Here is an 18,314-nt window from a genome sequence, read left to right on the forward strand (position 1 = left end):
AGAGAGAGAGAGAGAGAGAGAGAGAGAGAGAGAGAGAGAGAGAGAGAGAGAGAGAGAGAGAGAGAGAGAGAGAGAGAGAGAGAGAGAGAGAGAGAGAGAGAGAGAGAGAGAGAGAGAGAGAGAGAGAGAGAGAGAGAGAGAGAGAGAGAGAGAGAGAGAGAGAGAGAGAGAGAGAGAGAGAGAGAGAGAGAGAGAGAGAGAGAGAGAGAGACAGAGAGAGAGAGAGAGAGAGAGAGAGAGAGAGAGAGAGAGAGAGAGAGAGAGAGAGAGAGAGAGAGATGGAGAGAGATTTCATTCTGCAGCACTCGAGCTGCAGAATGTTTATATCCTAACATTTGATAAACCAGTTAGAAAACAGTGGTAACGAATTTTATGACTATGGAAGTGTCTCATTACTGAGGTAATCCCTTTCAAATAAGACAGTCTTTTGGTGTGTGTGTTCATTTGACAAGTGACCGTGCCGACCGTGCCTCAAGGCGCTGGCGCTGTCCCAGTTGCTGAAAGCGCTGGTGTTGCGTTTCTGTAGCAACCAAGGACCAAGTTTAGTCTCCACCGCCAGCACCGATTTCTAATGAGAACGGGAAACGCTGAGTGGTGGACGAAAGAAGCCTAGTGCGGTGAATGCTAAGCAACTCGCCGCCACCGACCGAGGTGTGGGTCCCGTTAACGCGAATAAATGGGATATTCCGTTGGCCGGGCAGGATGTAAAACATCGTTTGAAGGATGGGGAAACAAGGCTTCTCTGCGGCGGCACTGCCACTGCTCGTTCTGGGCTGGCTCACGGTATCCGTTACCGCTGGTGGTAAGTGTAAATTGACATGTGTTGATGGTAATATGATTAATAATGGCATCGGAAATAGGCCCTATCAATCGATAACTAACCAAATCAATGACTTGACAGTTCCATGCCCGTACACGCAAATTTTAAATTGAACATCCCATATACCAGTAAACCAGTTGGCTATATTTTACAGTAAGCAGAATCGTGTGTGAATGGGCTATTTATTTAATAGGCTATGATGACAGGATGAGATAGCCTACCTACAGTTCATTATATTAGCCTATCGGTTCCGTTACACGACCACAATGCAAGAGCAACAGCCCGATTTCTATTTCTGTAGATGCGAATGCTTTATGCTTATAGCCTACAACTTTAACATGATCAAGGTGTGGATGATTAGCATCATTTTAATGGTCCATTCAATATCATTAGGAGCACAGAGGTTTATGGTGGATTGACCGTGACTGACATTTATGTAGCGTGAATCAAATTAGAATCCATAAACAACATTTATGGAATCAATCAGTCAGGTAAATATATTTAGAGAGTTTGGACATTGAGTTTTCTAAATATATGGCTCTGTAATCAGTCAGTCCACGAATTGTACAAGGTGTGTGTGTTCTTGGAGTGTTCCTTAGCGTACAGTATTGTTGACCGTACTTAACCGTAAAGTAATCTAGTTTTTATTCTAACCTCTTAGTTCTGCTGTGTCAGCAAGAGACTGATAAATGAGCCGCTTTGGGAAACAGTACCAGGCACACACACACACACACACACACTGGTTGAATCAATGTCGTTTCCATGTAATTTCAATGAAATTATGTTGTACCAACTTGGAATTGACGTTGAATTGACATCTGTGCCCAGTGGGATAGTCGTCGTCGTCCCCCCACTCCCACCCCCCAGATGGAATACCAATGGGCTTACAGTGGTCGATAAGGAGCAACACAAACACACACACACACACACACACACACACACACACACACACACAGGACACTAATGCCGAAAATTGCAACTCTGAGGACAATGGTGGCTGGATCTCATTGTCTCAAAATGGCTTCCTTTCCTCCTTTCCTAATCCCTCGTCTCCTTTCCTTCATCTGCACTGACGAGAGGAATACACTTTAGAGTATTGAGATGCACCCACAGGGTCAATAGTCGATTGCCAAGGCTATGTCCAAATACTCTTAAAATGCTCCCTTTCCTCATCAGCACTTTTCTAGGTGAAACAACAGGGTTGATTTGTATTTCTGATGCAGATCAGTGGAGATGGAGGAGAAAAGCAACATAGGCAGTTCCAGATAGAGTATATCAGGAAATGTGTGTGTGTGTGTGTGTGTGTGAGCACTGCGTGTGACTGTGTGCGTTGTGGTGTGTGTGCGCCTCCTACATTTCTCCTTAACGAGCTCAAGAGTCTTAACGAGTCTTAACGAGTCTTAACGAGCTTGAGAGGGAGAGAATTAGAGAGAACAAAAACATGACAAACCAACAGCAGAAAGTGCCCAGACAGCCGATATGAAGCTGCAGACCAGCGGTGCTTTGTACTCGCTATTTGTTGTTCCCTAGCCTGGTTGCTGTCTCTGTCCGGCTAGTACATTCCACTCCTCGCCACTCCTGTCATTTGCCAAAGAGACTGGGCTTTCGGCAATCTTCAAATAGGAACATTCTATAATTAATGAACTCGAGGAGATCAGAGGATTTGAATCCCGATTCGATAACCCTCACAGCTACAGTATCATCCATTCACAGCAATGTTTGTGCAAATTAGACTGAAAGGAAAACGTTCTAACTTAATTCATACATTTCATTGGAAATGTATGATAGGAAAACAGTCTAACGTTGGGCATTCTGATGTAATACATTGTCATTGTAAACATAAACATTGGGCGCAGGGAGAACTATATTGCTGCTTCTGGGACACGCATTGGGCAAGGCTACCGGTTCGCGGGTTAGCGTTTTTCGCCATGAATCTTGTTCTGGAGGCAGCTCTGCAGAGTCGTCACGAGCTGGCACAGCCACAAAGTCATAAAATCTGATTTTAAAACCTAACCCTAACCTTAACCACACTGCTAACCCTAATGCCTAAACCTAACCTTAAATTAAGACTATTTTTGTTTTCATGAATATATAGCCAATTTTGACTTTGCAGCAGGCCTATCTAAGGGGAAAGCGCTCAGTTCTGCCTCAAGGATAATAAATGTCAACCTGCTACTGTTTCACGAGCTATAAGGGCAATACAGAGATGATGGAGAGAGAGAGGAGATGCCAGCGGAGATGCATGAATTGCTTAAGAAGGGAGACGTGAAGACAGAGATGTGTAAATTAGATGTTAATTCATAGACTGGGCTATTAATATTAATATGCTAATATGCTAGCCTATATGGATTGCAAAGCCGGTAATCCCAGATTCCCCACTGAGGTCCTTTTTGGAAATGGCAAGTTCACTTTCTCATCCATAAACGCATATCAATAGCTCTTACACAAACCGTGCCATGACCATGAAAATAATATCTTCTGAATCGGGGGGATGGACAAATACCCACGTTTTTATTGTATTATTATTTATTTGTTAAACTTTCAATCTTCAATAGCTCTTAGACAAGGCGTGCAATGACCATGAAAATGATATATTATTCTGTATCAGGGGAGACAAAAATCCAGAGTTTTTTGTTTGTTTGTATTTTATATTCTGGCTTTCAATCTTCAATAGCTCTTTCTTTTAAAGTGCAGGTTGTTGGGGTGGGAGGAGCGTAATTAATGGACGGACCCATTCATTCTGGCAGCTACAGCTAATTCAGAAGAAATTGGCATACTTTGTCTAAAGCCTTCCGCGTACTTTGGTTCGACTGGCGCCTTGCCGAACTAGGCTAGGCAAGCCGAACGAGTGTGCTCGCATACTCCCTTAAAATACTTTCGCTTGAAAAATTAGAAAAAAGCGGCAATAGTACTGTTTGTCCATCTTGAGACGCCGTAGCCAGTACACACTTCCTCAAAATAGTCAGAATTAATCTAATATAACTCAAGAAATCTGTCATTAATTTTGACGTTTTTGTAGAGGAGATCTTAGTCGCGCAATTTCACATCTACCGATTCCATGGCACATGGTTTATGAACTGATACACAAAACGACGCTGGATTCAAACCTTTGAATTTTTTATTTAAATCTGTATACAAAATTCTTGCAACCAATAGAATGTTATATATATGGGGGATACAACCATTCCAGCTCTACATATTTAGCTGTGAAGAGACAATCATTAGATCATTTGTTTTGTTACTGTCCATATGTAACTTGTTTTTGAGTTGCAGGTTCAGGAATGGCTGAAGAATTACTACATTTACCTGGAGCTGACTCTGCAAATAGCCCTGCTGGGTGATTAGAAAAGTCATAGCCAATGGATCAATAATTTAATAATACTTTTAGCAAAATTGTTTCTTTAATTTACAATCTGTAGAAACTATGAAAATAGAAAGATCCAGAATTTTTGTGAAACATCACAGCACAGTTGAAAATATATGGTAAATAGAAATCAAACCTGGATGGTGTTCAGAGGTAGATGGGAGGGGTTAAGGGTAGCTGAAGGATGGGACTAAAAACAAACAAAAGATAACTATTGTAAAATACACTGTGTCCGACTTTTTCCACATTTTGTTACGTTACAGCCTTATTCTAAAATTGATTAAATAGTTTTCCCCTCTCATAAATCTACCCACAATATCCCATAATGACAAAGCAAAAACAGGTTTTTAGAAATGTTTGCAAATGTATTAAAAATAAAAAACAGAAAAATAACATTTACATAAGTATTCAGACCCTTTACTCAGTACTTTGTTGAAGCACCTTTGACAGCGATTACAGCCTCGAGTCTTCTTGGGTATGACGCTACAAGCTTGGCACACCTGAATTTGGGGAGTTTCTCCCATTCTTCTCTGCAGATCCTCTCAAGCTCTGTCAGGTTGGATGGGGAGTGTCGCTGCACAGCTATTTTCAGGTCTCTCCAGAGATGTTAGATCAGGTTCAAGTCCGGGCTTGGCCACTCAAGGACATTCAGAGACTTGATTCCTGCGTTGTCTTGGCTGTCTGCTTAGGGTCCTTGTTCTGTTGGAAGGTGAACCGTCGCCCCAGTCTGAGGTCCTGAGCACTCTGGAGCAGGTTTTCATCAAGGATCTCTCTGTACTTTGCTCTGTTAATCTTTTCCTTGATCCTGACTAGTCTCCCAGTCCCTGCCGCTGAAAAACATCCCCACAGCATGATGCTGCCACCACCATGCTTCACTGTAGGGATGGTGCCAGGTTTCCTCCAGACGTGACACTTGGCATTCAGGCCAAAGAGTTCAATCTTGGTTTCATCAGACCAGATAATCTTGTTTCTCATGGTCTGAGAGTCCTTTAGGTGCTTTCAAGCGGTCTGTCATGTGCCTTTTACTGAGACCTTTAGGTTCCTCCAAGCAGGCTGTCATGTGCCTTTTACTGAGGAGTGGCTTCCGTCTGGCCAGTCTACCATAAAGGCCTGATTGGTGGAGTGCTGCAGAGATGGTTGTCCTTCTGGAAGTTTCTCCCATCTCCACAGAGGAACTCTGGAGCTCTGTCAGAGTGACCACCGGGTACTTGGTCACCTCCCTGACCAAGGCCCTTCTCCCCGATTGCTCAGTTTGGCCGGGCGGCCAGCTCTAGGAAGAGCCTTGGTGGTTCCAAACTTCTTCCATGTAAGAATGATGGATGCCACTTTGTTCTTCGGGACCTTCAGTGCTGCAGAATTTTTTTGGTACCATTCCCCAGATCTGTGCTTCGACACAATCCTGTCTCAGAGCTCTACGGACAATTCCTTCGACCTCATGGCTTGGTTTTTGCTCTGACATGCACCATCAACTGTGGCAGCTTATATAGACAGGTGTGTGCCTTTCCAATCAATTTAATTTACCACAGGTGGACTCCAATCAAGTTGTAGAAACATCTCAAGGATGATCAATGGGAACAGGATGCACCTGAGCTCAATTTCGAGTCTCATAGCAAAGGGTCTGAATACTATAAATAAGGTATTTCTGTTTTTAATTTGCAAACATTTCTAAAAACCTGTCTTTGCTTTGTCATTATGGGGTATTGTGTGTAGATTGATGAGGAAATATATCAATTTAATCAATTTTAGAATAAGGTGTGATGAGTGTGATTAGAAGGAGTCAGGCGCAGGAGGGTAAATCACAGAATACAGAGTTTATTCTGTCGTACACAGTTGCGCTGGATAGCGACAACGAAATACAGGCACAGGGGAACAATCCACCCCGGCAATACAAGGTACGGGTAGGTCCAACAAAATACAGGCACAGGGGAATAATCTACCCCGGCAAAACAAGGTACGAGTAGATCCACCGAGCTACACTCAACTCACATAAAACAATCACCCACAAGGACAAGGGGGCAGAGGGAACACTTATACACAGACTAATGAGGGGATATGAACCAGGTGTGTGTAATTGACAAGACAAGACAAATGGAATGATGATATATGGAGCGGCAGTGGCTAGTAAGCCGGTGACGACGAACGCCGAAGCCTGCCTGAACAAGGAGGGGAGGCAGCCTCGGCGGAAGTCGTGACTGTACCCCCCCCTTGACGCACAGCTCCAGCAGCGCGCCGACCTCGGCCTCGGGGACGGCCAGGAGGACGCAGAGCAGGGCGAGCCGGATGGCGACGGTGGAAATCCCGCAACAGGGAGGGATCGAGGATATCCCTCACCGGGACCCAGCACCGTTCCTCCGGACCGTACCCCACAAGGCACTGAAGGCCCACACCCGACGCCTCGAATCCGGGATGGAAAGGACAGAGTACGCCGGGGCCCCCTCGATGTGCAGAGGAGGTGGAGGGACCTCCCGCACCTCAGACTCCTGGAGCGGACCAGCCACCACCGGCCTGAGGAGAGACACATGAAACGAGGGGTTAATACGGTAATCAGGGGGAAGGAATAACCTATAGGTGACCTTGTTGATTCTCCTCAGGACTTTGAACGGCCCCACAAACCGCGGGCTCAGCTTCCGGCAGGGCAGGCGGAGGGGCAGATTCCAGGTCGAGAGCCAGACCTGATCCCCCGGTAGGAAGACCGGGGCCTCACTGCGGTGGTGGTCAGCGTTGGCCTTCTGACAACGCACAGCACGTTGGAGGTGAACGTGGGCAGCGTCCCATGTCTCCTCCGCGCACCAAAACCAGTCATCCACCGCAGGAGCCTCGGTCGGGCTCTGGTGCCACGGTGCCAGAAACGGTTGGTAACCTAAAACACATTGGAATGGCGTTATGTTAGTAGAGGAGTGGCGGAGAGAGTTCTGGGCATATTCTGCCAATGGCAAGAACACCGACCACTCCCCCGGCCGGTCCTGGCAGTAGGACCGCAGGAACCTACCCACATCCTGATTATTCGTTCAACCTGCCCATTAGACTCGGGGTGGAACCCAGAGGTCAGGTTGACCGAGACCCCCAGACGTTCCATGAACGCCTTCCAGACCTTGGACGTGAACTGGGGGACCTCGGTCAGACACTATATCCTCTGGTACCCCGTAGTGCCGGAAGACGTGTGTAAACAGGGCCTCCGCAGTTTGCAGAGCCGTGGGGAGACCGGGCAGAGGAAGGAGGCGGCAGGCCTTGGAAAAGCGGTCCACAACGACCAGGATGGTGGGTTACATTTACATTTACGTCATTTAGCAGACGCTCTTATCCAGAGCGACTTACAGGAGCAATTAGGGTTAAGTGCCTTGCTCAAGGGCACATCAACAGATTTTTCACCTAGTCGGCTCGGGGATTAGAACCAGCGACCTTTCGGTTACTGGCACTACGCTCTTAACTACTAAGCTACCTGCCATTACCTTGGGAGAGGGGAAGATCAGTCAGGAAATCAACACTTAGGTGAGATCATTGTCGTTGTGGAACTGGTAAAGGTTGTAACTTACCCGCTGGGAGGTGCCTAGGTGCCTTACTCTGGGCGCACACCGAGCAGGAGGAGACATGCACCCTCACCTCCTTAGCCAAGGTAGGCCACCAGTACTTTCCGGTCAGGCAGCGCACTGTACGACCAGAGGAGGGTGACGTGTGTGCCCAGTAGATCAGACGATCACGGATAAGAGCAGGCACGTACTGTAGCCCAGCTGGACACTGAGGTGGAGATGGATCTGTGCGTAATGCCTGCTCTATATCCGTGTCCATCTCCCATACTACCGGCGCCACAATTTATGGGGGTGTTGTCTCTGGGCCTCTCCTCTGTGTCATACAGCCGTGACAATGCGTCTGCCTTCATGTTCTTCGTACCCGGGATGTATGACAGTGTAAAATCGAACCGGGTGAAGAATAGGGCACACCTGGCCTAGCGAGGATTCAGCCTCCTCGCTGCCCGGATGTACTCCAGGTTACGGTGGTCCGTCCAGACGAGGAAAGGGTGTTTCGCCCCTTCGAGCCAATGCCTCAACACGGTCAAGGCTCAGACAACAGCCAACAGCTCCCGATCACCAACGTCGTAGTTCTGCTCCGCCGGGCTGAGCTTCTTAGAGAAGAAGGCACAGGGGCGGAGCTTGGGTGGCGTGCCCAAGCGTTGAGACAGGACAGCGCCTATCCCTACCTCGGACGCATCCACCTCCACTACGAATGGTAGTGATGGATCGGGGTGGGCCAGTACCGGGGCTGAGGTGAACAGACCCCGCAGTCTGCTGAAGGCCAGGTCAGCCTCAGCAGACCAGCGGAGCCGGGACGGCCCACCCTTCAACAGGGATGTAATGGGAGCTGCAACCTTGCCAAAGTCCCGGATAAACCTCCGATAGTAGTTGGCGAAGCCAAGGAAGCGCTGCACCTCCTTAACCATGGTTGAAGTCGGCCAGTTACGCACGGCTGAAATGCGATCTCCCTCCATCTCCACATCTGAGGAGGTTTTTGAGAACGCATGCGCCAAATCGAGATATTCGGGGGGAATGCGCACGGTGGCGGTATCCGAGGAAGGAGACGGACTGCTGGAAAAACATACACTTCTCTGCCTTGGCATAAAGGTAATTTTCCAACAGTCGGGCCAGCACTTTGCGAACCAGGGACACATGCTCGGCGCGCGTAGCGGAATAAACCAGGATGCCATCGATGTAGACCACTACACCGCGACCAAGCATGTCCCGAAACACCTCGTTCACAAAGCACTGGAAGACAGATGGAGAATTAATCAAACCGTAGGGCATCACCAGGTATTCATAATGCCCCGTGGTTGTGCTGAATGCTGTCTTCCACTCATCCCCCTATCGGATACGCACCAGGTTGTGCATACTCCTGAGATCTAATTTGGTGAAGAAGCGCGTCCCATGCATTGACTCAATCACTGAAGGAATGAGGGGGAGAGGATAACTAAATCTTATCGTCTCCTTGTTCAGTGGTCGATAATCAATGCAAGGGCGCAGACCGCCGTCTTCCTTCTTCACAAAAAAGAAGTGGTGGGACGTATATACCGCTGGCGCAGGGACTCGTGATGTATGTCTCCATCGCCTCTGTTTCAGCCTGTGACAGGGGATACACATGACTCCTGGGAGGTACAGCGTCTACCCAGAGGTTTATTGCACAATACCCCGCCCGATGAGGTGGTAACTTGGTAGCCTGCGTTTTTGAGAACGCATGCGCCAAATCGAGGTATTCGGGGGGAATGCGCACGGTGGAGGTACTGTCTGGACTTTCCACCGTGGTTGCACCAACGGAAACACCTAGACACCTACCCTGACACTCTCACGACCACCCCGTGAGAACCCTCTGCGGCCATGAGAAGGTGGGGTTGTGGAGTGCTAACCAAGGGATCCCTAATACCACAGGGAAAGCAGGGGACTCAATAATAAAAAAAGTGATCTGCTCACAATGAGTCTCCTGGGTAATCATGGTGACTGGTGCAGTAACTACCTGAACAAACCCGGACCCTAACGGTCGTCTATCAAATGCTCGGATGGGGAGTGGAATGGATAGGGGAACCAATGAAATGCCTAGACGGCGTGAGAATGCCCTGTCCATAATGTTCCCAGCTGCGCCTGAATCGACTAGCGCCTTACACTGGGGAACTACCATGTGATCGGGAAAGTAGATGGGTAGGGTACAGTGCGCAGCAGAGGGCTCTGAACGAGTGTGGGTGTTCGATAGCTGAGGTGATGCGATAGTGCCCTGCCTGCCGCCTCCAGACCCAAAAGAGCGATGACGACCACGTGTGATGTGCTTTCCCTTCGTGCCACCCGAGTGACACTGTCGCTGTCGTCCTCCACTCTCTCGGACGGCGGCTCCACCCAGCTCCATCAGCTCGGGAGTCGGCCGGAGTGGGAATGGGCAGACCCCCTCCAGGACGTCCTCTGGCTGCCAGCAGGTTGTCCAAACGGATGGCCATGTCCACCAGTTGCATGAAGGACAACATGGTGTCCCGGCAGGCTAGCTCCCGTCGGATGTCCTCCCACAGATGGCACCGGAAATGGTCGATCAGGGCCCGCTCGTTCCACCCAGACCCCGCTGCAAGTGTCCGAAACGCCAAAGCGAAGTCCTGCGCGGTCCTTGTCCCCTACCTCAGGTGGACCAGCCGCTCGCCCGCCTCTCGACCTTCGGACGGGTGATCGACAGTCCGAAAGAGGCGAGCAAACTCCCCGTAGCAACAAATTGGAAGTTTTGGAATGGCCTAGTCAAAGTCCAGACCTAATCCCAATTGAGATGTTGTTGCAGGACTTGAAACGAGCAGTTCATGCTTGAAAACCCACACGTCACTGAGTTAAAGCAGTTCTGCATGGAAGAGTGGGCCAAAATTCCTCCACAGCGACGTGAGAGACTGATCAACAATTACAGGAAGCATTTGGTTGGAGTCATTGCAGCTAAAGGTGGCACAACCAGTTGTTGAGTGTAATAATAATAATAATATGCCATTTAGCAGACGCTTTTATCCAAAGCGACTTACAGTCGTGCGTGCAAGGGGGCAATTACTTTTTCACACAGGAGAATTGGGTGTTGCATAACTTTGTTTATGGAATAAATGAAATAAATATGTACAGTGAGGGAAAAAAGTATTTGATCCCCTGCTGATTTTGTAAGTTTGCCCACTGACAAAGAAATTATCAGTCTATAATTTTAATGGTTGGTTTATTTGAACAGTGAGAGACAGAATAACAACAACAAAATCCAGAAAAGGCATGTCAAAAATTGTATAAAATGATTTGCATTTTAATGAGGGAAATAAGTAACAATTAATTTTAAAAAAACAGTAATAACAAAATCAGCAGGGGATCAAATACTTTTTTCCCTCACTGTAATTGTTATTTGTTCACTTATGTTCCCTTTATCTAATATTAGGTTTTGGTTGAAGATCTGATAACATTCAGTATCACAAATATGCAAAAGTAGAGAAAATTAGAAAGGGGGCAAATACTTTTTCACAGCACTGTATATCTCACTGGTCATCCCCAAAGCCAACACCTCCTTTGGCCGCCATTCCTTCCAGTTCTCTGCTGCAAATGACTGGAACGAACTACAAAAATCTCTGAAGCTGGAGACACTTATCTCCCTCATTAACTTTAAGCATCATTTGTCAGAGCAGCTTACCGATCACTGTACCTGTACACAGCCATTCTGTAATTAGCCCACCCAACTACCTCATCCCCATATTGTTATTTACATTGTTATTTATTATGCTAATTTGCACCCCAGTATCTCTATTTGCACATCATCTTCTGCACATCTATCACTCCAGTGTTGTTGTTTTTATCGCACTGCTTTGCTTTATCTTGGCCAGGTCGCAGTTGTAAATGAGAACTTGTTCTCAACTGGCTTACCTGGTTAAATAAAGGTACAAATAAATAAATAAATAAAATATTTCTCCAGTGATAAAATGTGCATGAAAATGATTAGTCTCTTATTGAATAACAACAAGCACCAAGGGCTACTGACTTCAGATTGCCGTGTACATTTTTTTGGGTGCACGAATTGCCAAAAAAGCCATTGCCAAAGTCCAAAATGCAGTGGTGTAAAGTAATTAAGTAAAAATAATTCAAAGTACTACTTAAGTCGTTTTTTGGGGGGTATCTGTACTTTACTTTACTATTTATATTTTACTTTTACTTCACTACATTCCTAAAGAAAATAATGTACTTTTTACTCCATACATTTTCCCTGACACCCAAAAGTTGTCGTTACATTTTGAATGCTTAGCAGGACAGGAAAATGGTCCAATTCACTAACTTGTCAAGACAACATGCCTGGTCATCCCTACTGCCTCTGATCTGGCGGACTCACTTAACACAAATGTTTGTTTGTAAAGGATGTTGGAGTGTTGGAGTGAGCCCCTGGCTATCCGTAAATTTAAAAAACAAGAAAATGGTGCCGTCTGGTTTGCTTAATATAAGGAATTTGAAATGAATTATACTTTTACTTTTACTTTTGATACTTAAGTATATTTTTGTAGTTACATTTACTTTTGATACTTAAGTATATTTAAAACCAAATACTTTTAGACTTTTACTCAAGTAGTATTTTACTGGGTGAGTTTCACGTTTACTTGAGTAATTTTCTATTAAGGTATCTTTACTTTTACTCAAGTATGACAACTGGGAACTTTTTCCACTACTGCCAAAATGAACAAAAACTTCACAAAATGCCGTCATAAAATATGCACAAACTGCTCCGAACTGTTTTGGATGGGAAGCATGCGGACACCATAAGAGCTATTGAAGATTGAAAGCCTAAAATCTATATATAAAAAAATAAGTAATAATAATTGAAGAATCCCTACTGTTGACCAATCACCGACAAAGGGGTGTAAGCTTCGGTTACAAACTTCGGCTTGCCTCGAGAATTTTTTTGGTGCACGAACAGCCGAAAAAACTCTTGCCGAAGACCAAAAATAACAAAAAATTCACAAAATGTCGTCATAATATATGCACAAACTGTTACGAACTGTTTCGTATGGGAAGCATGTGAATGCCTTAAGAGCTATTGAAGATACATTAGAGCTATTGAAGATATATTAGAGCTATTGAAGATACATTAGAGCTATTGAAGATTCATTAGAGCTATTGAGATACATTAGAGCTATTGAAGATATATTAGAGCTATTGAAGATTCATTAGAGCTATTGAGATACATTAGAGCTATTGAGATTCATTAGAGCTATTGAAGATATATTAGAGCTATTGAATATATATTAGAGCTATTGAAGATATATTAGAGCTATTGAGATACATTAGAGCTATTGAGATACATTAGAGCTATTGAAGATACATTAGAGCTATTAAGATACATTAGAGCTATTGAGATACATTAGAGCTATTAAGATACATTAGAGCTATTGAAAATATATTAGAGCTATTGAAGATATATTAGAGCTATTGAGATACATTAGAGCTATTGAGATACATTCGAGCTATTGAAAATATATTAGAGCTATTGAAGATATATTAGAGCTATTGAGATACATTAGAGCAATTTAAAATATATTAGAGCTATTGAAGATATATTAGAGCTATTGAGATACATTAGAGCTATTGAGATACATTAGAGCTATTGAAGATACATTAGAGCTATTAAGATACATTAGAGCTATTGAGATACATTAGAGCTATTAAGATACATTAGAGCTATTGAAAATATATTAGAGCTATTGAAGATATATTAGAGCTATTGAGATACATTAGAGCTATTGAAAATATATTAGAGCTATTGAAAATATATTAGAGCTATTGAGATACATTAGAGCTATTGAAAATATATTAGAGCTATTGAGATACATTAGAGCTATTGAAGATAAATTAGAGCTATTGAAGATATATCATAAAATATGCACAAACTGCTCCGAACTGTTTTGGATGGGAAGCATGCGGACACCATAAGAGCTATTGAAGATTGAAAGCCTAAAATCTATATATAAAAAAATAAGTAATAATAATTGAAGAATCCCAACTGTTGATCAATCACCGACATTGGGGTGTAAGCTTCGGTTACAAACTTCGGCTTGTCTCGAGAATTTTTTTGGTGCACGAACAGCCGAAAAAACTCTTGCCGAAGACCAAAAATAACAAAAAATTCACAAAATGTCGTCATAATATATGCACAAACTGTTACGAACTGTTTCGTATGGGAAGCATGTGAACGCCTTAAGAGCTATTGAAGATACATTAGAGCTATTGAAGATATATTAGAGCTATTGAAGATATATTAGAGCTATTGAAAATATATTAGAGCTATTGAAGATATATTAGAGCTATTGAGATACATTAGAGCTATTGAGATATATTAGAGCTATTGAGATACATTAGAGCTATTGAGATACATTAGAGCTATTAAGATACATTAGAGCTATTGAAAATATATTAGAGCTATTGAAAATATATTAGAGCTATTGAGATACATTAGAGCTATTGAAAATATATTAGAGCTATTGAAAATATATTAGAGCTATTGAGATACATTAGAGCTATTGAAGATACATTAGAGCTATTGAAGATATATCATAAAATATGCACAAACTGCTCCGAACTGTTTTGGATGGGAAGCATGCGGACACCATAAGAGCTATTGAAGATTGAAAGCCTAAAATCTATATATAAAAAAATAAGTAATAATAATTGAAGAATCCCTACTGTTGACCAATCACCGACAAAGGGGTGTAAGCTTCGGTTACAAACTTCGGCTTGCCTCGAGAATTTTTTTGGTGCACGAACAGCCGAAAAAACTCTTGCCGAAGACCAAAAATAACAAAAAATTCACAAAATGTCGTCATAATATATGCACAAACTGTTACGAACTGTTTCGTATGGGAAGCATGTGAACACCTTAAGAGCTATTGAAGATACATTAGAGCTATTGAAGATATATTAGAGCTATTGAAGATTCATTAGAGCTATTGAAGATATATTAGAGCTATTGACGATATATTAGAGCTATTGAGATACATTAGAGCTATTGAAAATATATTAGAGCTATTGAAGATATATTAGAGCTATTGAGATACATTAGAGCTATTAAGATACATTAGAGCTATTGAAAATATATTAGAGCTATTGAAGATATATTAGAGCTATTGAGATACATTAGAGCTATTGAAAATATATTAGAGCTATTGAGATACATTAGAGCAATTGAAAATATATTAGAGCTATTGAAAATATATTAGAGCTATTGAGATACATTAGAGCTATTGAAAATATATTAGCGCTATTGAAAATATATTAGAGCTATTGAGATACATTAGAGCTATTGAAGATACACTAGAGCTATTGAAGATATATTAGAGCTATTGAAGATATATTAGAGCTATTGAAGATCCATGGGGATATTTGTCCATCCCCTTTTCAGAATATCTCATTTTCATAGTCGTGGCACGCTTCGTCTAAGAGCTATTGAAGATTGAAAGCCAACATCTTATTATTATTATTATTATTGGATTGTTCTCCATCCAAATGATTGCAAAAGTTAACACACACACACACACACCGACACTCATGAATGCATGCATCCACTGTCAGCACAAAGATATCTACTCATTGGACTGAAGCAAGTCCAACCTCACAAAGATATCTACTCTAAGCATTGTAGCATTCAAGTCCAACACTACAAAGAGCTCCCAAAAACAGGCACTTACATAAATCAACAGCTCGGGAGTAAATGCTTGTCCAAATAAAAATCTAAGGGACGGACAGTATCTTCTCCTCGCTTGCTCAGAAAGACACACACACACGAATCTCTAGGTCTCAGGGAGTCTCAGACAGAGTTTATTCCCCATAAATGAATTCCCTAAATCTGATTTCGCGAAAGGGTTTCAAATTTGGTGTAATGACACTTTCCAATTGTTTTATATTTTTGACATTTTGTCGGGAAATGGAGGTCTGTCTCGGGTTCTGCTGTGGTGCTGCAGTGGTTGCACAGCATTTCTGTTAAGGCAGTGCTATTCAAACATTTTCAGCGATGACCCCATTCTTTCAGCCAGGATTTCTGTGGATCTCATTTTGTTCGCCAGAATTTCTGGGGACCCCATTTTTCATCTCTAATCAAAATAAAAAAATAATCCAATAAATACATTTACTCAAAAAAATTGTATCTTTCAAATAATTTTTCTCAAAAACGTTTGTATATTGTCCCATACAATTGGAATTTTGTGAATTTTGTACATTCACTGCTCTACGGGACACCATGTGTTCCTGTCTACCCAATGGCAAGGCTGTGTTCACTAAGGCTCTCTCTCTCTCTCTCTCTCTCTCTCTCTATTCAATTTCAAATCAATGGGCTTTATTGGCATGGGAAACATATGTTAACATTGCCAAAGCAAGTGAAGTAGATAGTAAACAAAAGTGAAATAAACAATAAATATTAACAGTAAACATTACACTCAGAAGTTTCAAAAGAATAAAGACATATCAAATGTCATATTATGTATATATACAGTGTTGTAACAATGTGCAAATAGTTAAAGTACAAATGGGAAAATAAATAAACATAAATATGGGTTGTATTTACAATGGTGTTTGTTCTTCACTGGTTGCCCTTTTCTTGTGGCAACAGGTCACAAATCTTGCAGCTGTGATGGCACACTGTGGTATTTCACCCACTAGATATGGGAGTTTATCAAAACTGGATTTGTTTTCTAATTCTTTGTGGGTCTGTGTAATCTGAGGCAAATATGTGTCTCTAATATGGTCATACATTTGGCAGGAGGTTAGGAAATGCAGCTCAGTTTCTACCTCATTTTGTGGGCAGTGTGCACATAGCCTGTCTTCTCTTGAGAGCCATGTCTGCCAATGGTGGCCTTTCTCAATAGCAAGGCTATACTCACTGAGTCTGTACATAGTCAAAGATTTCCTTAATTTTGGGTCAGTCACAATGGTCAGGTATTCTGCCAATGTGTACTCTCTGTTTAGGGACAAATAGCATTCTAGTTTGCTCTATTTTTCTGTAAATTCTTTCCAATGTGTCAAGTAATTATCTTTTTGTTTTCTCATGATTTGGTTGGGTCTAATTGTGTTGCTGTCCTGGGGCTCTGTGGGGTCTGTTTGTGTTTGTGAACAGAGCCCCAGGACCAGCTTACTTAGGGGACTCTTCTCCAAGTTAATCTCTCTGTAGGTGGCTTTGTTATGGAAGGTTTGGGAATCGCTTCCTTTTAGGTGGTTGTAGAATTTATCGGCTCTTTTCTTGATTTTGATAATTAGCAGGTATCGGCCTAATTCTGCTCTGCGTGCATTATTTGGTGTTTTACGTTGTAACATAGGATATTTTTGCAGAATTCTGCATGCAGAGTCTCAATTTGGTGTTTTTCCCATTTTGTGAATTCTTGGTTGGTGAGCGAACACCAGATCTCTCTCTCTCTCTCTCTCTCTCTCTCTCTCTCTCTCTCTCTCTCTCTCTCTCTCTCTCTCTCTCTCTCTCTCTCTCTCTCTCTCTCTCTCTCTCTCTCTCTCTCTCTCTCTCTCTCTCTCTCTCTCTCTCTCTCTCTCTCTCTCTCTCTCTCTCTCTCTCTCTCTCTCTCTCTCTCTCTCTCTCTCTCTCTCTCTCTCTCTCTCTCTCTCTCTCTCTCTCTCTCTCTCTCTCTCTCTCTCTCTCTCTCTCTCTCTCTCTCTCTCTCTCTCTCTCTCTCTCTCTCTCTCTCTCTCTCTCTCTCTCTCTCTCTCTCTCTCTCTCTCTCTCTCAGCATTGAGAGGAAAGCAGAACTTTAACGCCATCTCAAGAGAACTAACAGGCTGCATCCCAAATTGCACCCTAATAATTCCCTATGTAGTGCATGGGCCCTATGGGACACCCTATGGCAGGCAGGGTTCTTCAATTCCGGTCCTGGAGGGCCGAAAACACCTCTGTTTTTCATCCTCTCCTTCTAATCAGGGGCTAATTCAGACCTGGGACACCAGGTGAGTGCAATTAACTACCAGGTAGAAATAAAAAACAGAAGTGTTTTGGCCCTCCAGGACCGGAATTGAAGAACCCTGCCCTATGGGCTCTGGTCAAAAGTAGAGCACTAGGTAGGGTATAGGGTGCCATTTGGGACAAAGACAAAGTGCTAGTTGCACAGTGTTAGAATGTAATGTCATTAAGCCACGCTGGGGGACAGTAGAGACACTGGTGTATTCTGTGTTTCTAATCAACAGTGAGAGAAACCACATAGAATCTAAAGGAAGCCAACAGTGAGAGAAATCACATAGAATCTAAAGGAAGCCAACAGTGAGAGAAATCACATAGAATCTAAAGGAAGCCAACAGTGAGAGAAATCACATAGAATCGAATGGAAGCCAACAGTGAGAGAAATCACATAGAATCGAATGGAAGCCAACATTCACACAATCTCAAACAACCTGCTAACGTCAACACGCAGGCCAAGGAGGGTGTGTGACTGTGTGTGAATACTAATAGTTTAGTTCCAAAGTAGGCAGCAAAGGTCTGAAGGTTTGTGTGTGTGTGTGTGTGTGTGTGTGTCTGTGTCTGTGTGTGTGTGTGTGTGTGTGTGCGCAGTAGAAACCCAAAGTCTGAATGGGTCTGTGGTCCAGCCTTGGTTATTTAATCATAGAGCTGAGGCTTATGGGTAACGGA

General features: G+C 43.4%; 1 protein-coding gene across 1 annotated transcript in view; it reads left to right on the top strand.

Moving 5' to 3' along the window:
- The first annotated feature begins 285 nt into the window (after positions 1–285).
- The window catches only part of LOC121586841 (fibronectin type III domain-containing protein 5-like), a 30,616-nt gene continuing 12,587 nt past the window's right edge, over positions 286–18,314 (top strand). Inside the window, exon 1 of the mRNA XM_041903846.2 lies at positions 286–802. Coding sequence (XP_041759780.1) covers positions 724–802 — 79 coding nt within the window. The 5' untranslated portion in view covers positions 286–723. The remainder of the gene's footprint in view (positions 803–18,314) is intronic.

Source organism: Coregonus clupeaformis, chromosome 17 (assembly GCF_020615455.1).
Source record: "Coregonus clupeaformis isolate EN_2021a chromosome 17, ASM2061545v1, whole genome shotgun sequence".
Taxonomy (NCBI): Eukaryota; Metazoa; Chordata; class Actinopteri; order Salmoniformes; family Salmonidae; genus Coregonus; species Coregonus clupeaformis.